We start from the raw sequence: 17,230 nt of genomic DNA on the forward strand, positions 1-17,230 counted from the left end.
CTGCAAGTGTCCGGAGTGCTTGTTCACAGCGCAGGCTGGGAGTCATCTCCGGACACTTGCAGTCACGGCCGGCGCAGCCCTGACTGCGAATGAGTGCAAGGCCCCGGCCTGCCAGTGTCCAGAGATGATTCTCAGCCTGCGCTGTGAACAAGCAGACACCGGGGATCCCTGGCTGCATCCCACGATCGACCCATACGTCCTTCGCAATCGACTGGGCACCCCTGATCTATAGTGTCATGCCAAATGTCATTTGGTTTAGTTCTGCAACATATGTGGTCAAAACAGCTCCATTATCCAGGAATTGTAGTGTGCAACATTGAGATTAAGATTATTAGACAAAAATTATTGGATGTAGATATATCCTGAACACCCAAATGTTAAACAGCAGAAAGCGGCAAGTTCAATAAGCCTTATATGTATGTGTAAGTACCCTTTGTGGGTCTCTCTGATTCATTGGAATTCCATGGAGGCCCTACTAATATGGTAGGTTGTCTACCGCTGCACTAAGCCTTTTAAAAAAAATTGTCTATGTATCTTGTTAAATTATCACATAAAATGTGTATATGGTTATATTTACCATATATACTCGAGTATAAGCTGACTATTTCAGCACAGTTTTTATGCTGGAAAAGCCCCCTTTGGCTTATACTTGAGTCAGGGTCTACGGAGCACAGAGACCTGCAAGGACCTGCATAAATTAACCTAAGGGGGAGGTCCTTTAGTGCTACTGCTCTGTGATTGGCTTGTCATGTAAGGTCATGTGACTGTGATGTCATCAAAGGTCCTGTAGCCACTAGAATGTAACGCCTGCAGATAAGTCAGTGGCCGTTATGTGCAGGATTCATTGTGTCTTATAGAAGATGTCTGTTGTACGGAGGAGAGGAAGCTACAGTAAAGTGAAAGTAAAGCCACAGGTACCTGCTGTGCCTGTTACTATACCTATTAATGTCAGGCATTTGGGGTTACTAATTTAGTTTCAGTAACTCCATGTGCCTCACATTAATATCAGTTAATCCCATCATGTCCCTCATATTAACCCCTGTGTGCCCCATATCAGGGTTACTAATATGTGAGACACATGAGGGTACTAATAAAGGACCTTAATTATGAAGATACCTAATTATTACTTCCATGTGTCCCACGTATCAGTAACTCTTATGTGAGGCACACAGGGGGTTAATGTGAGGGACATGATGAGGTTAACTGCTATTACTATGAGGCACATGGAGTTACTAAGCTGCAATGCACATGACCAGACTTTTTATCTGCAATGGTGGATTCCCCCCCCCCCCTCGGCTTATACTCAAGTCAATAAGTTTTCCCAGTTTATTTGTGGTAAAATTAGGGGCCTCGGCTTATATTCGAGTCGGCTTATACTTGAGTATATACGGTAGTTATATTCATGTATTATGACTTAAATAGAGTGTAATGTATGTATCTACTACACGAGACTTTGAAGATAACTGCAGAGATATATTTCTGATGTAGTACAATTAGAATGTAGTGTCCAAAAGTTCTAAGACTCCATGCTTACGACCAAGTGTGCCATCCGATGCTTCTCCAAGGAGTGTTTCAATGGTCCATTCCATTCCGATGAAAAGTCCCAATAGGGGCAAGTACTTCAGGGAATGCAATTGGGAATGACAGAGTGTCATCCAATGTTATCCGACTGCATTCTGCTGCAAATTCTGTCCCACATCAGAAACATACCTGCCTGCCTAAGTTTACAATGTCCAGCTGCTAATCAATCTGGGCCAATATTTCAGACATTCAATTTCAGAACTCAGACTTGTACTGACTTCCTGGACAAATCTGTACGAATCTTGACATAATCTTTCTTCTTAGGAGCTCTGTCAGTGCAACCTGAAGGAAGAGGATTGTCCCTGCTGTCAGGACTGCATGCTGTGTCTTGGAAGTCTTTGGGACCAGTGCTGCAGTTGTGTGGGTAAGCAGCCTTCCTGACATCATAGCGATTATTTTGTATGTTGTAGGCTGTTTTGTGCACATCTTACAGTTAAAGCGAAACTTTTGATTCCATATTAAGATATTGTAAGGTATTAGGTAACAGGACAATCATCTCCTGGAGTAGACGGGCATATAAGTAAATAGCGGTCCACAGACTCGGAACCGAAACCTTGCAACATAGAAATAAGCACAGTTTGGGGAATTTCTTAGGACTGGCAATCTGTACGCCAGCTTTAATGAAGTCCCCACCTGAATTATTAAGAGGTCCTCCCATGCACCAGAATTGAAATCTGCACCAGTCAGGAACTAGCATAAATTTCAGGTATAAGGCCGGGACCCCACACAAATCCCATTTCCACAGTGCGAGAAAATGCACGCCACGGACATGCAGAAATCCCTCCCCCAAGCTCATCTTTCGTAAAGACAGTTGAATGGAGCACAGAAGAAACAATGTGGCCAAATTTACACCTATGTCTGAAAACTGGCATAGATGGGTTAGTAAATTCACCATATCTCTGTTGGATGAACTCCTTGGTTGCTCTATGTGTGCGCTGCACAGAAAGGGTCACAGCGGACTCTACCTGCTCAGGAGGCTGAGGGCCTTTGGAGTCCAGGGGCCACTTTTTAGGGCCTTGTTCAACTCTTTGGTTGCTTCAGCCATCTTTTTCGGTGTGGCCTGCGGGGGGAGCAGTATATTAACCAGGGACAGAAATAGACTTGACAGGCTGGGTAGAAGGGCCAGCTCTGTCCTGGGGAGCCCCCCGGACCCAGTACAGGTGGTGGGTGACAGAAGGATACTGTCTGTGGTGACCTCCATGTAGGAGAACAAATCCCACCTCATGTATGGGACCTTGATGGCACTTGGCAGCACTGTAAGTGACCGTCTGCTTCACCCCAAGTGTGAGAAGGAGCGCTATCGCAGGTCCTTCCTTCCAACCGCGATCAGGCTGTATGATCTACATCAGATCAAGCGAAGATCACTCCGCACAGAGAACTAATGATTATGGCTATGAAGTCTTCCTTCTTTCTCTTCCGTTCCTTAGCTGCTATGGACTCCTAGTATATCTTCTCTTCTCAGCATATGTGTGTCTATGTCTGTAATATATTACTGTGTATTATCCTGTATCTGTATTACTATGCTGCTGTAACATGCTGAAATTTCCCCAATGTGAGACTATTAAAGGATTATCTTATCTTATCTTATCTTATCTTATGTAGATGAAGCCATAAATCTTCTTGAAATATAGATACCATCTACAATTTTGCCATATGAACTGTCAAATTATAGTCTGCGTCTTTCCGTATCTCAGGTTTGTGCAGTGAGAGTAAGGGAAGTCGTAAGCATGCCGCCCGAAGAAGTTCACTGGAGGTGCTGCCTATGCCACTGCCTTCTTTGTTTCAGTCCTTGAGTGAACTACAAGGAGATGCGGCTAAGGACTGGAATGTTCACACACTGCCTGTCACCAAAGAGCTCAGCCAGCAATTGCACCTAGATCACATTCTGCTTGGTTTACATACAGGTAAGTTATGGACAATGAAAATATTAACAGTAAATCTTCCTGTTTTCAGCTGTGACCATTCTGCATGCCTTTAGGCCAGGCTCATACAGGTCATATTATACAGTTATTATTTATTTATTTATTTAGGAAATGTGAAGGGGGGGGGGGGTAACAAAAGGCAAACGTGAGTCCTAAAGAGAATGAAAAGCATAAGTTATAGACTCCTGGTTCTAGCTAGGAAAGATGCGTCTCTTACCTTTAGATGTGATCTCCGCCGTGCCGTTCCTTAGAAATACCGTTTTTTACCAGTATGCAAATTAGTTCTCTCACAACTATGGGGGCGGGCCCCAGCACTGAAAATGTGATGGGGGTGTCCGTACTGCTTCTCGAGAACATGATCCTGCGACGCCTCTATCTTCAGCTGGATCCTCCCTTTCTCTGTTGTCTTCCTCCTGCGTCACCTCCGACGCCTGCGCAGTTGGCTCTGCCAGTGAGACACCAGCAGAGCCTACTGCAAATGCCGGCCGGCAGCGATTTTTGGGAGGCCGCTCCTGCATTGAACTACAAGAGCAAGAGCGGCCTCCCAAAAATGGCCGCCGGCCGGCATGCGCAGTCGGCTCTACTAGTGTCTCACTGGCAGAGCCAACTGCGCAGGCATCGGAGGTGACGCAGGAGGAAGACGACAGAGAAGGGGAGGGTCCAGCTGAAGATAGAAGCGTCGCAGGATCGTGTTCTCGAGCAGCAGTACGGACACCCCCATCACATTTTCAACCCGCCCCCATCGCTGCCAGAGAACTAATTTGCATACCGGTAAAAAACGGTATTTCTAAGGAACGGCGCGGTGGAGATCACATCTAAAGGTAAGAGACGAATAGCCTTTCTAAAGGCTATTCCGACATCTTATCCATAAAAAAAAGAGGTTTTAATGGTAGAATCCCTTTAAACTATTACAAAAACTTCCAATATGCTCCAGACACTTCAAAAACGGGCAAATAAGTGTGCATGCTGGGCAGTGTAGTTTCACAAAAGCTGGAGGCCTGAAGGTTGCTAATCCCTGTTCTAAACCTTTTACACGCTATTCTTAGGGCTGCTTGACACTATAAGCTTGTTCGCCAAGTGCAAGCTAGCTGTTTGGTGCACCTGGAGCATGGCTGCATTGACTGGAGCACCCGGTTTTGTCTGTGTTTGCCACTTAGGGCTCCATCCTAACAAATACTCACCGGTGTGGTCAGGGTCGGACTGGGGTGTCTAGGGCCCACCAGTGGAATTGTTTCTAGGGGCCCACCGCCAGGACCATGCAGATCAGCGGGACCAAAACACGACGTCTAAAGGTAATAACATGTCGGGAGCCATGCTGCTCACCCACTATACCATGTGCACTACCTAAATGTATTGCTACACCTTCTATGGCAAGTGAACAGCGCGGCTCCTAGAAATGCTACTATTCCCTGTAGCTGCTTGGTCCTGGAAAAGGCTGATCTGCAGAGGTCCTGGCTGTTGTATCATCGTAGATGTAATATTGATGGCTTATCCTAAGGACAGACCATCAATATTAGAAAGATGAATAAATCCTTTAGAGCTAGTTCACACAGAGATACATGAACTCTGCGTGTGAACATTCTGTCGCAGATGCCAGGCATCCCGTCGTGGCATTCCGCTCTGGATTAGACCCAAATGAATGGGCCGGAGCCTCGCGCCGCGGATGCTGAGATTGATTCAGCCGCGGAATCTGCGGCAAGATAGGGCAGCTCCCATTGAAGTCATTGGGAGTCATTTTTGGCAGCGGATTTTGAGGCGGATTCCACCTCAAAATCCGCTGCCAACTTCCCCGTGTGAACTAGCCCTTAAAGTGGTTGTCCAGGAATTGGAGCAACTCATGTCCCGGGTGGGAAGTGTAAAATAAAAAACAAATAAATAAAAAAGCATACTCATCTGTCCCCAGCGCTCCGTTGTGCACTGCCAGTGTCCATTCAGTCTCGTACTGGTGCCTCCTTGCTGGGAGTCCTGCACCTCATGTGATCGCTGAGACTAGTTAGGTAAAGAATTTCCAGTAATGAGACCGTGAGACCGAACAGACAAAGACGGGGACAACGGGGGGCTGTGGACAGGTGAGTATACTTTTTTTTTTTTTTTTTTTTTTTACACCTCTACTGCATGTATTTTTCTGCAATGTGTGGATGGGATTGCACACACTGTATACCTACACACTCAGGCCTGGTTCACATCTGCATTCAGTAATCCATTTGGGGAGTCCGCATGGTGGCCCCCGAACAGACTACTGAACGCATTAGCAAGCGGTGTGCTGTGAAAGCACATGGACCCCATAGATTAAAATGGAGTCCGTGAGCTTTCCGTGCGGTGTCCACACGGAACATGCGGACAGAAAAGTACTTCATGATCTACTTTCCTGTCCACATGTTCCGTACAGAGACCGCGCGGAAATCTAATCTATGGGGGCACACAGTATTTTCCCCTATAATGGCCCCTGCACACAGTATTATGACCCTTAGTGGCCCCTACACACAGTATTATCCCCCATAGTGGCCCTTGCACACAGTATTATGCCCCATAGTGGCCCCTGTACACAGTATTATACCCCATAGTGGCCCCTGCACACAGTATTATACCCCATAGTGGCCCCTGCACACAGTATTTTCCCCTATAATGGCCCCTGCACACAGTATTATACCCCATAGTGGCCCCTGCACACAGTATTATACCCCATAGTGGCCCCTGCACACAGTATTATACCCCATAGTGGTCCCTGCACACAGTATTATGCCCCATAGTGGCCCCTGCACACAGTATTATCCCCCATAGTGGCCCCAGTACACAGTATCATCCCCCATAGTGGCCCCTGTACACAGTATTATGTCCCTTACTGGCCTCTGCACACAGTATTATCCCCCATAGTGGCCCCTGCACACAGTATTATGCCCCATAGTGGCCCCTGCACACAGTATTATGTCCCACTGTGGACACCCATAAACAGTTATTATACTCTGGGGTCTTTTCAGACCCCAGAGTATAATAATCGGAGACCCGGGGGAATAAAAACATAAAAAATTACTGTTTCTTACCTGTCCCCGACTCCAACGCTGTCTTCTCCGCTGCCGTCCTTCTGAAATGACGTCAGACGTCACATGATCCGGGACGCAGGCCAGGTTCATGTGACGTCAGAGACGTCAGGAAGGATGCCTGGCAGGATTGTGGAGAGGTAAGTAACACTGTTTGTTATGTTCCCTTACCTCTCCCGATCCGCCGATCATTATACTCGGGGGTCTGCAAAGACCCCCGAGTATAACGATGGTATTTGTGGGACCCGCAGTGTCACTTACCGATCCCAGCCCAGCCAGGATCGGCAAGTGAATAGGGCCCGTAACAGCCTATTAAAAAAAAACAAAAAACGCAGCGGTATCGGCTGTCACCGGGCCCCCTAATGGCCCGGGCCCTGTGGCAGCCGCCTCCGCTGCCTCCATGGTAGTTACGCCCCTGATACCATATATGTCATATATACTTATATGAATGTATGAATACTATATATACTCACATATATACATACATACACTCACCCATAAACATTATTGTAGTATACTGTATACATACCTGTATACAAAGACACAGTACTCACACAATATACAACACACATACAGTACACAAATGTACACATATATACATATTACATAGACAGATTTTACCAAAAGGATGTACTTACATTTTCCAGAAGAGCACAGCATTGCATGAGACAGCTCCTGTCTTCCCCACACGATCCGATGTGAGAGACGACTCACTGTGAGGGGAGGGGGAGGGAAGCAGGAAGTGCGGGCAGCACAGCAGGGCCTCACAGGAGAGCAGCAGCTCAGTGACAGGAGTACGAGCTGCCATTATAGCTGAGGCTGAAGCTGCACACGTGTCCTCCGGTATATACTTTCCCTATATATCGGGAGGACACTATGTGCAGCTTCAGCTAATGGAGGCCCCTGTGTGCTGAGGCAAATGCAGATGCATTGGTCAGGTGCTCGATTGGGGGCCCCGACCAATGTATCTGCATTAGTACAATGAGGATTTAACAGTCAGGGCCTGGGGCCCACCGGGGGATTCACCGGTACACCGGTGGACCAGTCCGACCCTGGGTGTGGTGACCACAGGTAAAAGTGGGTGCTCCTGCAGACACAGCCATGCCCTGAATGCACTGACCAGAACATTTGCATACAGATGCTAAGGCTCCACAAAGTGTCCCGCTGCAGGAAAAACCGAGGTACCAACACATTGCGTTTTTTTCCACATAGGTTTTCACAGAAAGTTCACAGAGGTTTCCTCAGAAGACTTTCTGCTTCAGTTACACCTATAGGGAAACCACTGGTGTTTCTGTAGGTATAACTGTTATGCTGTGATTTCTAAAACTGCAATGGTTTTGGAAATCACGTTGTGTCCACTGTGTGTATTTTTCCACAAAATGAGGATGGGATTTGCTAGTATCCCATCCACTTTGCTGTGGCTGTAAGTATGTCCACTATGTCACTAGCCGGCCCTAAAACAGCATATAAGTGGTTCACAAGCTTTTGTAGATGTGACCAGCAAAATAGAGTTTAGAATATTTTTTTTAATTTATTTTTTTTCTTAATTCCAAATTTTTACTTTTTTTTTGAGTATTTTATAAGAACATACAGGCAAATATCAACGCAAATCTTGTAAAGGTACAAAAAGTACAGTAAACCTACACAAGCCACAAAATCAAAGAATAAAAGCATAGGAGAAAAATATCGTACACAACATTAAATTATTGGGTCCATAATAGGACAGTATTGTGTTTCTTACAAATCTACATAAGCATACAAGTGAAAAGAGAAGGTAGGTAATAGAGAGGAAACAGAGAGGGAAAAAGAAGAGAGGGAGAGGGAGGGAAGGGAATGGCCAATTCCAATACTGGATGAGGTGTCATTTATCCAAGTTGGTCGATCAAGTCTTGACATTTCGCAAAAGCCATGGGTACCAAGTTTTCAAATACTTCTCATGAGATCTGGTCGTCCAGCTAAGAAATTCCTCAAACCTGGACAGTTGATTAACTTTGTCCTCCCAAACCGCTAGAGAAGAGAATTTTTTTTTTTGCACACTAGGCAACTTTAGATCATACAATTCAATTTTTGTAAATCACAAATTCTTTATTCTTGACTGCAACACAGGGGGGTTTCCAGGATTTACCTATTGTGAGGGTTTAGCTCTGTAGTAGAGTAGGTGTTTTATAGACAGAAACAAATCAGGAAAGGACGACCAATGGATGGAAAGGATACTGCGCTACTCCTCAGAATGTTGAATTAATATGCACTTTATTTGAGGTTCTTTACACACGACGCTACGGGACAGTGTTTCGGGGATTACCCCTTTTTCAAGTGTACAACCAATATACACGTATCCTATTAATACATAAACCACAAGACAAAACTACTATAAGAATCATCCCAAGAATGATCATAAAATAATATAACCAAAATGGTTATTGGATTTGCTTCTCCCCGAGGGGGTGTTGGATGGTCCCACTGCTGCTGTAGTCTCCAGTGTTACAGTTCTTCAGGCTGCCAACCACTTTCTCACCACCATAAGAAAGCTGCAGCATATCTGTGCTCGGTACTTTTTGTATTTTTCTGTGCTATTATAGACAGAAACAGTCCCAGGTTTCTATTTATTTCATGCAAGGCAAAACAGTGGAGAAACTTAAAGGGGTATTCCCAGCTACACAATTATTTTTAAATTTGTAGATAATTAAAAGTTAAACATTTTTGCAAACATAAGTAATTAAAAATTCTGCAGAGTTTTAAAGATTTTCTCTAACTTTCTTAGTGGTGACAGTCTTTTATCTTGATCGGTTGCCAGTGGATACGACCATGAATGCAGAAACTTTCTAAGGACAGAAAATCAGCCATGATGTCCTTATTGTGGCCGGGATATCTTCTGATACATGTATTGTCCCTGCCTGATAACTCAGCTACAATAAGAAAATCAGAGCTGGTTCCTGACAAGTCCTAGACCATAGAAAGTTTCTGCATTAGTGGTCGTATCCATGGCAACCGATAAAGATAACAGACTGTCACCACTAAGATGGTTAGAGGAAATCTTTAAAACACTGCAGAATTTTTAATTACTTATATTCGCAAAAATGTTTAACTTTTAATTATCTACAAGAATAGATATGATTATGTACATGGGAATACCCCTTTAAGCAGCTTCTTCAGATGGTTGTCAATACGAAACCTGTGGCAAACACAAAGTCCTTACTTCAGGCAACAAAAGGTCCAAAATAAAACTGTTGATCTCACCAGCTTGGTTGGAACACAGTTGCCATCTTTGACCAATGCTTGTTCAGCCTAGGGACCATAGAAAGCAAAGGGTCTCCTCCCAGTCTCCCACTTCCAGAGACTCACACACCACACCCATTCACACGGAGTAAACGCGTGCTCATTTTGGCACAGTACACGTGTAAAGAATACACGTGTAAAAATAAGACTCCCATTGACTTCAATGACATTTTATACACGTGTAAAAAACACGCCAGAAAATGTATGTAAGAAGCCCCCCTTGTTGCAACTGCAGGAACATAAACCAATAACATATTAAAGATTTGTACATGATCAGAATCATGGCCGCTTTATTCTATAAACTGTTCAACAACTGTCCATGAACTGTTTGTGGACAGGGTTGGTGCTGTTTCTTTAAAACCCATGTAAAACCCAAGTTTCAGGATTTTGCAGTGTTTTTTTCGAGCCAAAATCCTGAGAGTCTTGAAAAGGAATGGGAATTATAAAGGAAGCTCTTAGATGTTTCCCTCCTGTTAAATCCACTTTTGGCTTTGGCTCAAAAACTGCAGCAAAATCTGCGACAAAAATGCTGCGTTTCTATAACGTGGGGCCTTAGGCTTGGTTCACATCTTCGCACGGGTTTCCATTCGTGGGGTCCGCTTGGGGACCCCCTGAACGCAAACCTAATCTGCATTTTAAAAAAAAAGCAACCCTGAAAAGGGTGAAAAATTTTTTCATGCGGAGACGCGCACAGAATTCCTGTACGGAGACCAGGCGCAGATGTGAACCGAGCGTTAGCCTAAAAAAAACCTGATTTTCCTAATGGCAGCAATAACTTGAAGTAATGGTTTTCTCTATGACTTTATCAGTCTGCCACATCTTTCTAGTAGAATTTTGGTCCACTCTTCTTTACAGCATTACTTCAGTCCATTGAGGTTTGTGGGCATTCATCTATTCACAGAAAGCCTTTTCAATTGATTTGACATCTGGACGTTGGCTGAGTTTCTGAATAGATGGTCTCAAATTTGACCATAGAATATTTTGGTATACAGAAAAGTTCATGGTCAAATCAAAGACTGCAAGTTGCTCATTTAGGATGTGCTGTCATGTTCTTTTTTTTTTCTTTCTCTGAGCTCTGAATGGTTTGACCTTGGTGTGAACTTGCTGAAATATCCACTCCTGAGAAGATTCTCATCAGTCTTGAATGTTTTCCATTTCTGAATAATCTTTCTCACTGTAAAGTGATGGACTTCAAATTATTTGGAAATGGCCATTAATCCTTTCCAGATTGATGGACAGCAGCAGTTGCTTATCTAAGAATATAGCTATGTCTTTCCTCCTTGGATTGTGTTAACACATGCCTGAATGCTCCAGACTAGAAAACTGCCAAAACTTCTGCCTTTGTAGAGTTGGTCACACTTGCTGATCAGTTTATCAAGGGCGTTTAATTAGTGGCATCTGGCAGATGCTTTCCATTTTAATTCCTATGGGATTAGTAAAGGTGTACATGTAAGAGTATTTCCATGTTTAAAACTTGTAGATCACAACACTCCATTTAATTGAATGATGCTTAGGTACAAATGCTTGGCTATCTCTGGTGCTTCCAATTAAATGAATGGAGCAGTATGTCTGACCACCACTGTTCCATTCAGTTTGTATTTACCTAATTTTAAGACCATCATCTTAGGACCCGAAATATTTTATTATGTCCTGATATGTAAAATCTGCAGAATTCATAAATAGGGTATGTTGCTTTTCTCATGACTTTATATAATATTAGCCCAGCACTGGCAATGTTAGATTTTTCTTTTTCCTTTTTTTTTTTTTTATCAATGGAGCCCAGTTTACTAAGTTGCAACTAGATAGAACTGACTGCCAAGATTGCACTTTCCTTCACCACAATTGCTGAGAATTACTGTTCAATAATGCAGAATATTATATTTATGATCCTGCGCCAACATTTCAAAGTGGGTTTTCTATTAGTATCAAGAGACTGCTTATTACAAGAAAAGTGCTGCATCATAAAAAACCTATGCACATTGTGCCAACTGAATGGATTCTGAGCTTTTAACCAAATGTAATATAACCTGAATAAAGACATAACACAGCCTTTGAATTAAGCATCCAACACTCGTATGACGTATGTGAAAGAGCAATGCATACAACAAAATCGATAAGGATCAATAAGGATGTAGGTGGCATACTATAGTGTGTAGAAATGACGAAGCAGGGTCCTTATGTGTATTCACGCTATTCTTTGGTGCCTTGCCACTTCTGCCATGAAAAACCAGCACATACACCATCTGATGGAGGTCTTTTGACCAAAAACGTTTACACAATTTCTCTACAATCCATGTCTACTCTATTTGAATCTGTATGATGTACTACACGTATACAAGTATATGGTGATTGAATCTACTATCATTGCACTATGAAGTCTCTTTTCTTCTCTATATGATCCACTCCAGACTTTGGCAAAAAATGCATCAAGAATTGTACAGCATCTAAGCATTGTGTACAGACTTCTGACAGAACTGCTCTAAAAAGGGTTTTATACGACTACAATATTGACCATCAATAACAGATCAATTGGCAGGTGGCTGAAGATGATTTCATTTGTTACCAGGGACAATTCCACTCATTTTCTTGAGGCTGTACCTGGTATTGCAGCTCATTCCCATTCAGTTGAGCGGGACTGAGATGTAATACCAGGCGTTTGGCATTGATTAAGGATAGACCATTGATATTGTAGCCTTGGAAAGTCCCTTTAACCCTTCCACTGTCTGAAATCTGTGTTCTGCTCTTGCTCATGGTGCCTGAAAATGTTTTGCTATACATCAGTTCAGTGAGCATTTCTACAAACAGCGGATAAAGTGCCATTTAGGCCACTTGGGGGTGTAATACTTGCAAATTACATTAGATATATAAAAGCTGAAACCGCTGATTTTGATGGGACTGATCGACCATCTAATATTTATTAGGGCTTGCCAACTGCCCTGTTATTTTTCTCCCAGGGAGATAGCCCAGTACATGGATGTCAGGCAGTGAGTGAGGGTGCATGTATGGAGGAGCGAGGAAAGCTGTCAGCTGTCACAACTAGTTTAAGACTAGTGAAAAGGTCTGTGTATTCTGAAGTATTGGGGTAATATATTTTTCAGTTTCTCCATCCAGTGCTGCAAGACAGAACCTTAGTGCTTAGTGAGTTAGGAAAGGGTAGCAGTGGGAGGAATAGTTAGGGAGACAGGGAGGGGTGATAGAGAAAGAGGAGGGGAGGAGTGAGCTGGAGATAATATGAGAGCCTATAACTACCAGAATGCATTGCAGCAGGAAGCTACACACACCATGAAAACAAATGCAGAAGATGCTAGGTACTCTCAAAGAAATCACTCAAAATACCTCTAAAGTTATATGGGTGCACTTATTAACCCATTAGTAACACTAAGATCTTTTTTTTTTTTTTTTTTTAAATATATATATATATATATATATATATATATATATATATATATATAGATAGATATATACACAGTGGGGCAAAAAAGTATTTAGTCAGTCACCAATAGTGCAAGTTCCACCACTTAAAAAGATGAGAGGCGTCTGTAATTTACATCATAGGTAGACCTCAACTATGAGAGACAAAATGAGAAAACAAATCCAGAAAATCACATTGTCTGATTTTGTAAGAATTTATTTGCAAATTATGGTGGAAAATAAGTATTTGGTCACCTACAAGCAATCAAGATTTCTGGCTCTCACAGACCTGTAACTTCTTTAAGAGTCTCCTCTTTCCTGCACTTATTACCTGTAGTAATGGCACCTGTTTAAACTTGTTATCAGTATAAAAAGACACCTGTGCACACCCTCAAACAGTCAGACTCCAAACTCCACTATGGTGAAGACCAAAGAGCTGTCAAAGGACACCAGAAACAAAATTGTAGCCCTGCACCAGGCTGGGAAGACTGAATCTGCAATAGGCAACCAGCTTGGATTGAAGAAATCAACTGTGGGAACAATAATTAGAAAATGGAACACATACAAGACCACTGATAATCTCCCTCGCTCTGGGGCTCCACGCAAAATCTCACCCCGTGGGGTCAAAATGATCACAAGAACGGTGAGCAAAAATCCCAGAACAACGCGGGGGGACCTAGTGAATGAACTGCAGAGAGCTGGGACCAATGTAACAAAGCATACCATCAGTAACACACTACGCCGCCAGGGACTCAGATCCTGCAGTGCCAGACGTGTCCCACTGCTTAAGCCAGTACATGTCCGGGCCTGTCTGAAGTTTGCTAGAGAGCATTTGGATGCTCCAGAAGAGTATTGGGAGAATGTCCTATGGTCTGATGAAACCAAACTGGAACTGTTTGGTAGAAACACCACTTTACGTGTTTGGAGGAAAAAGAATACTGAGTTGCATCCATCAAACACCATACCTACTGTAAAGCATGGGGGTGGAAACATCATGCTTTGGGGCTGTTTCTCTGCAAAGGGGCCAGGACGACTGATCCGGGTACATGAAAGAATGAATGGGGCCATGTATCGTGAGATTTTGAGTGCAAACCTCCTTCCATCAGCAAGGGCATTGAAGATAAAACGTGGCTGGGTCTTTCAACATGACAATGATCCAAAGCACACCGCCAGGGCAACGAAGGAGTGGCTTTGTAAGAAGCATTTCAAGGTCCTGGAGTGGCCTAGCCAGTCTCCAGATCTCAACCCTATAGAAAACCTTTGGAGGGAGTTGAAAGTCTGTGTTGCCAAGCGACAGCCCCAAAACATCACTGCTCTAGAGGAGATCTGCATGGAGGAATGGGCCAACATACCAACAACATTGTGTGCCAACCTTGTGAAGACTTACAGAAAACGTTTGACCTCTGTCATTGCCAACAAAGAATATATAACAAAGTATTGAGATGAAATTTTGTTACTGACCAAATACTTATTTTCCACCATAATTTGCAAATAAATTCTTACAAAATCAGACAATGTGATTTTCTGGATTTGTTTTCTCATTTTGTCTCTCATAGTTGAGGTCTACCTATGATGTAAATTACAGACGCCTCTCATCTTTTTAAGTGATGGAACTTGCACTATTGGTGACTGACTAAATACTTTTTTGCCCCACTGTATATATATATTTACCCAGAAAACCCCTTTAAGGCAGATTTGTCACCATATTGCAGTGTTTTTTATGGGGCAGTATATTACAGGGACAAGTTTACTGTGGTATTTGTTCAACTGGCCAAAAAACATTTTTCTGAATGTAGATATGTACATAGTCATGGTCAGACTCCCGAAGGATGGCTTTAGCGGGCTCTACCGACCCCCAATGTTTTTTTAATAGGCAGTGGAGGTCTGGTAACGGGTGGCATAAGGATCGCAGTCGCAATGGAGTGCGAATGTGACCGGAGTGGATCAGGGCCAACTGGAGAGTTCTCTGGCAGCATTGGGGACGTCCCCAGTGCTGTTTGAGTGCTGGGACCTGCGCCCAGTGCTGCGATAGAGCTCCACGGGATTGCAGGCGAACGGCGGCACGGAGAAGACAAGGAAAGGTAGGAGACAAATAGCCTTTCTTATGGCTATTCTGACATGTTAGGGAGAAAAAAATGTGTTTAAAAGATAGGATCCCTTTATTGGATAACATGCATCATAGACTAAGTGGTTTCTTTCTTTTGCACTTTAGCTGTACCAGCTGAATCTTCCGTGAATACATCCAGTATCTGCACGGTAATGTATTTTAAATCCTGCATGTCTATGAGACGTTGTCATGAAACCTGTGAATTTACTGGATCCTCCAGATATCGCTGGTTTCACAATGGCTGTTGTCAGTGTGTGGGACCAGATTGCTATGGATATGGAAGCAAGGAACCATTATGCCAACAGTGTCACCCAAAAGGAGTACAGATTACTGGAGAAACAGACACAAAGTAGGATCCACAAGAAAATTTACGAGGTGAGCCTTGAAATGCAAAATTTGTACTGCTCAACAAGTTAGTCTATATATCATGTTTAATATACCCAAAAGCCAAATAAGAAACCATAACGCTTATCGACCACGAGTGTTTCCTGGTGTGTCTGGGTGACTGTTCACAATGCTATTTGTGGGGACATTTTCTAGAAAACTAATCTCTACCTAGTTTACCAAACCTAAGATGAAAAGATGGAAAACGTCATATATTGTCAGGATACCAGTTTAAACTGTGATGTATTTTATTAGTACAAAAAAAACCCTTAGAACAAAAGATCATTTTTTAATGTGGTTAAACCATACGCTTCCCCATCCACATCCTGACCACTCTAATCTCTCTCCAAGCAACAGATGTTAGAAGTATTCTTCTTCCAGATGTCACCATCTTCTTTCACAAAACCATTCCATCGTGTGTGCAGCAGAGAACAAAACCCTATAAAACTCTTAGTCTAAATGCACACTAGTGTGTCCTTTTCCTTCTGATCCTACGCCTTTTACTCTGATACTTTTTATTTTTACAGAATAATATAGAAAGTTCACATATCATGTTTTACATTTTATTCTCCCTTTTTCATTTTTAGGCCAAAAAAATATATCGCGGAGAAGCAGACAAGATAAAGCTTTGTTTTACATCTCTTACCTATCTGAGATGCATTAAAAATCTAAAAATACCATAAATATGCATGGATGTTTATTTCAATCAGGAGAGGGGTAATAAACCACTACCAGACATTTCTGCCAGTGGCTTACCTATTCAGGGAACAAAGGATCTGATCCTTCCTTCCTCAATAGAATACGGTACATTAAGGAGACTACAGTGGCGTAAGTAGGAATGGCGGGGCACCGTGGCAAACCTTTGACATGGAGCCCCCCCCGACTGATGCCGAAGACCCCAACCAACTCCCCTGCCCCCCACATCCATGCACGCACTATTATGCCCCATAGTTGCCCCTGCACACAGCATTATACCCCATAGTGGCTCCTGCACACAGTATTATGCCCCATAGTTGCCCCTGCACACGGCATTATACCCCATAGTGGCCCCTTCACTCAGTATTATGCCCCATAGTGGCCCCATCACCCAGTATTATGCCCCATAGTGGCACCATCACCCAGTATTATCCCCCATAGTGGCCCCATCACCCAGTATTATGCTCCATTGTGGACACCCATTAACAATTATTATACTCTGGGGTCTTTTCAGACCCCAAAGTATAATAATCGGAGACCGAGAGGGGGATACAAACATAAACACTGTTACTTACCTATCCCTGCGCTCCCCACTGTCGGCTATCTTCAATGACATCATGTGACCGTCACACAAGTAGGCCCCGAAGCCTTCGCAGAGCGTGGAGAGGTAAGTAACACTGTTTGTTATGTTCACTTACCTCTCCCGGGCCTCTGATCATTATACTTGGGGGTCTGAAAAGACCACTGAGTATAATATTGATGTTTGTGGGTCCCGCGGTGTCACTTACTAATCCCGGCTCCTGCCAGGATCGGTA

The 17,230-nt window shown here is 43.3% G+C and overlaps 1 protein-coding gene across 2 annotated transcripts in view; it reads left to right on the plus strand.

The window, feature by feature from the left end:
- Window positions 1-16,535, plus strand: part of LOC142194276 (twisted gastrulation protein homolog 1-A-like) — a 28,168-nt gene extending 11,633 nt beyond the window's left edge. Inside the window, exons 3-6 of one of the 2 annotated variants that reach the window (XM_075263304.1) lie at window positions 1,846-1,945; window positions 3,276-3,485; window positions 15,441-15,710; window positions 16,307-16,535. In XM_075263304.1, the coding sequence (XP_075119405.1) occupies window positions 1,846-1,945; window positions 3,276-3,485; window positions 15,441-15,688 (558 nt within the window). In that variant the 3' untranslated portion in view covers window positions 15,689-15,710; window positions 16,307-16,535. Of the gene's footprint in view, window positions 1-1,845; window positions 1,946-3,275; window positions 3,486-15,440; window positions 15,713-16,306 lie in introns of those variants that run through there. The other variant, XM_075263314.1, reaches the window with a different exon arrangement.
- Window positions 16,536-17,230: the final 695 nt, after the last annotated feature.

Source organism: Leptodactylus fuscus, chromosome 1 (assembly GCF_031893055.1).
Source record: "Leptodactylus fuscus isolate aLepFus1 chromosome 1, aLepFus1.hap2, whole genome shotgun sequence".
NCBI lineage: Eukaryota > Metazoa > Chordata > Amphibia > Anura > Leptodactylidae > Leptodactylus > Leptodactylus fuscus.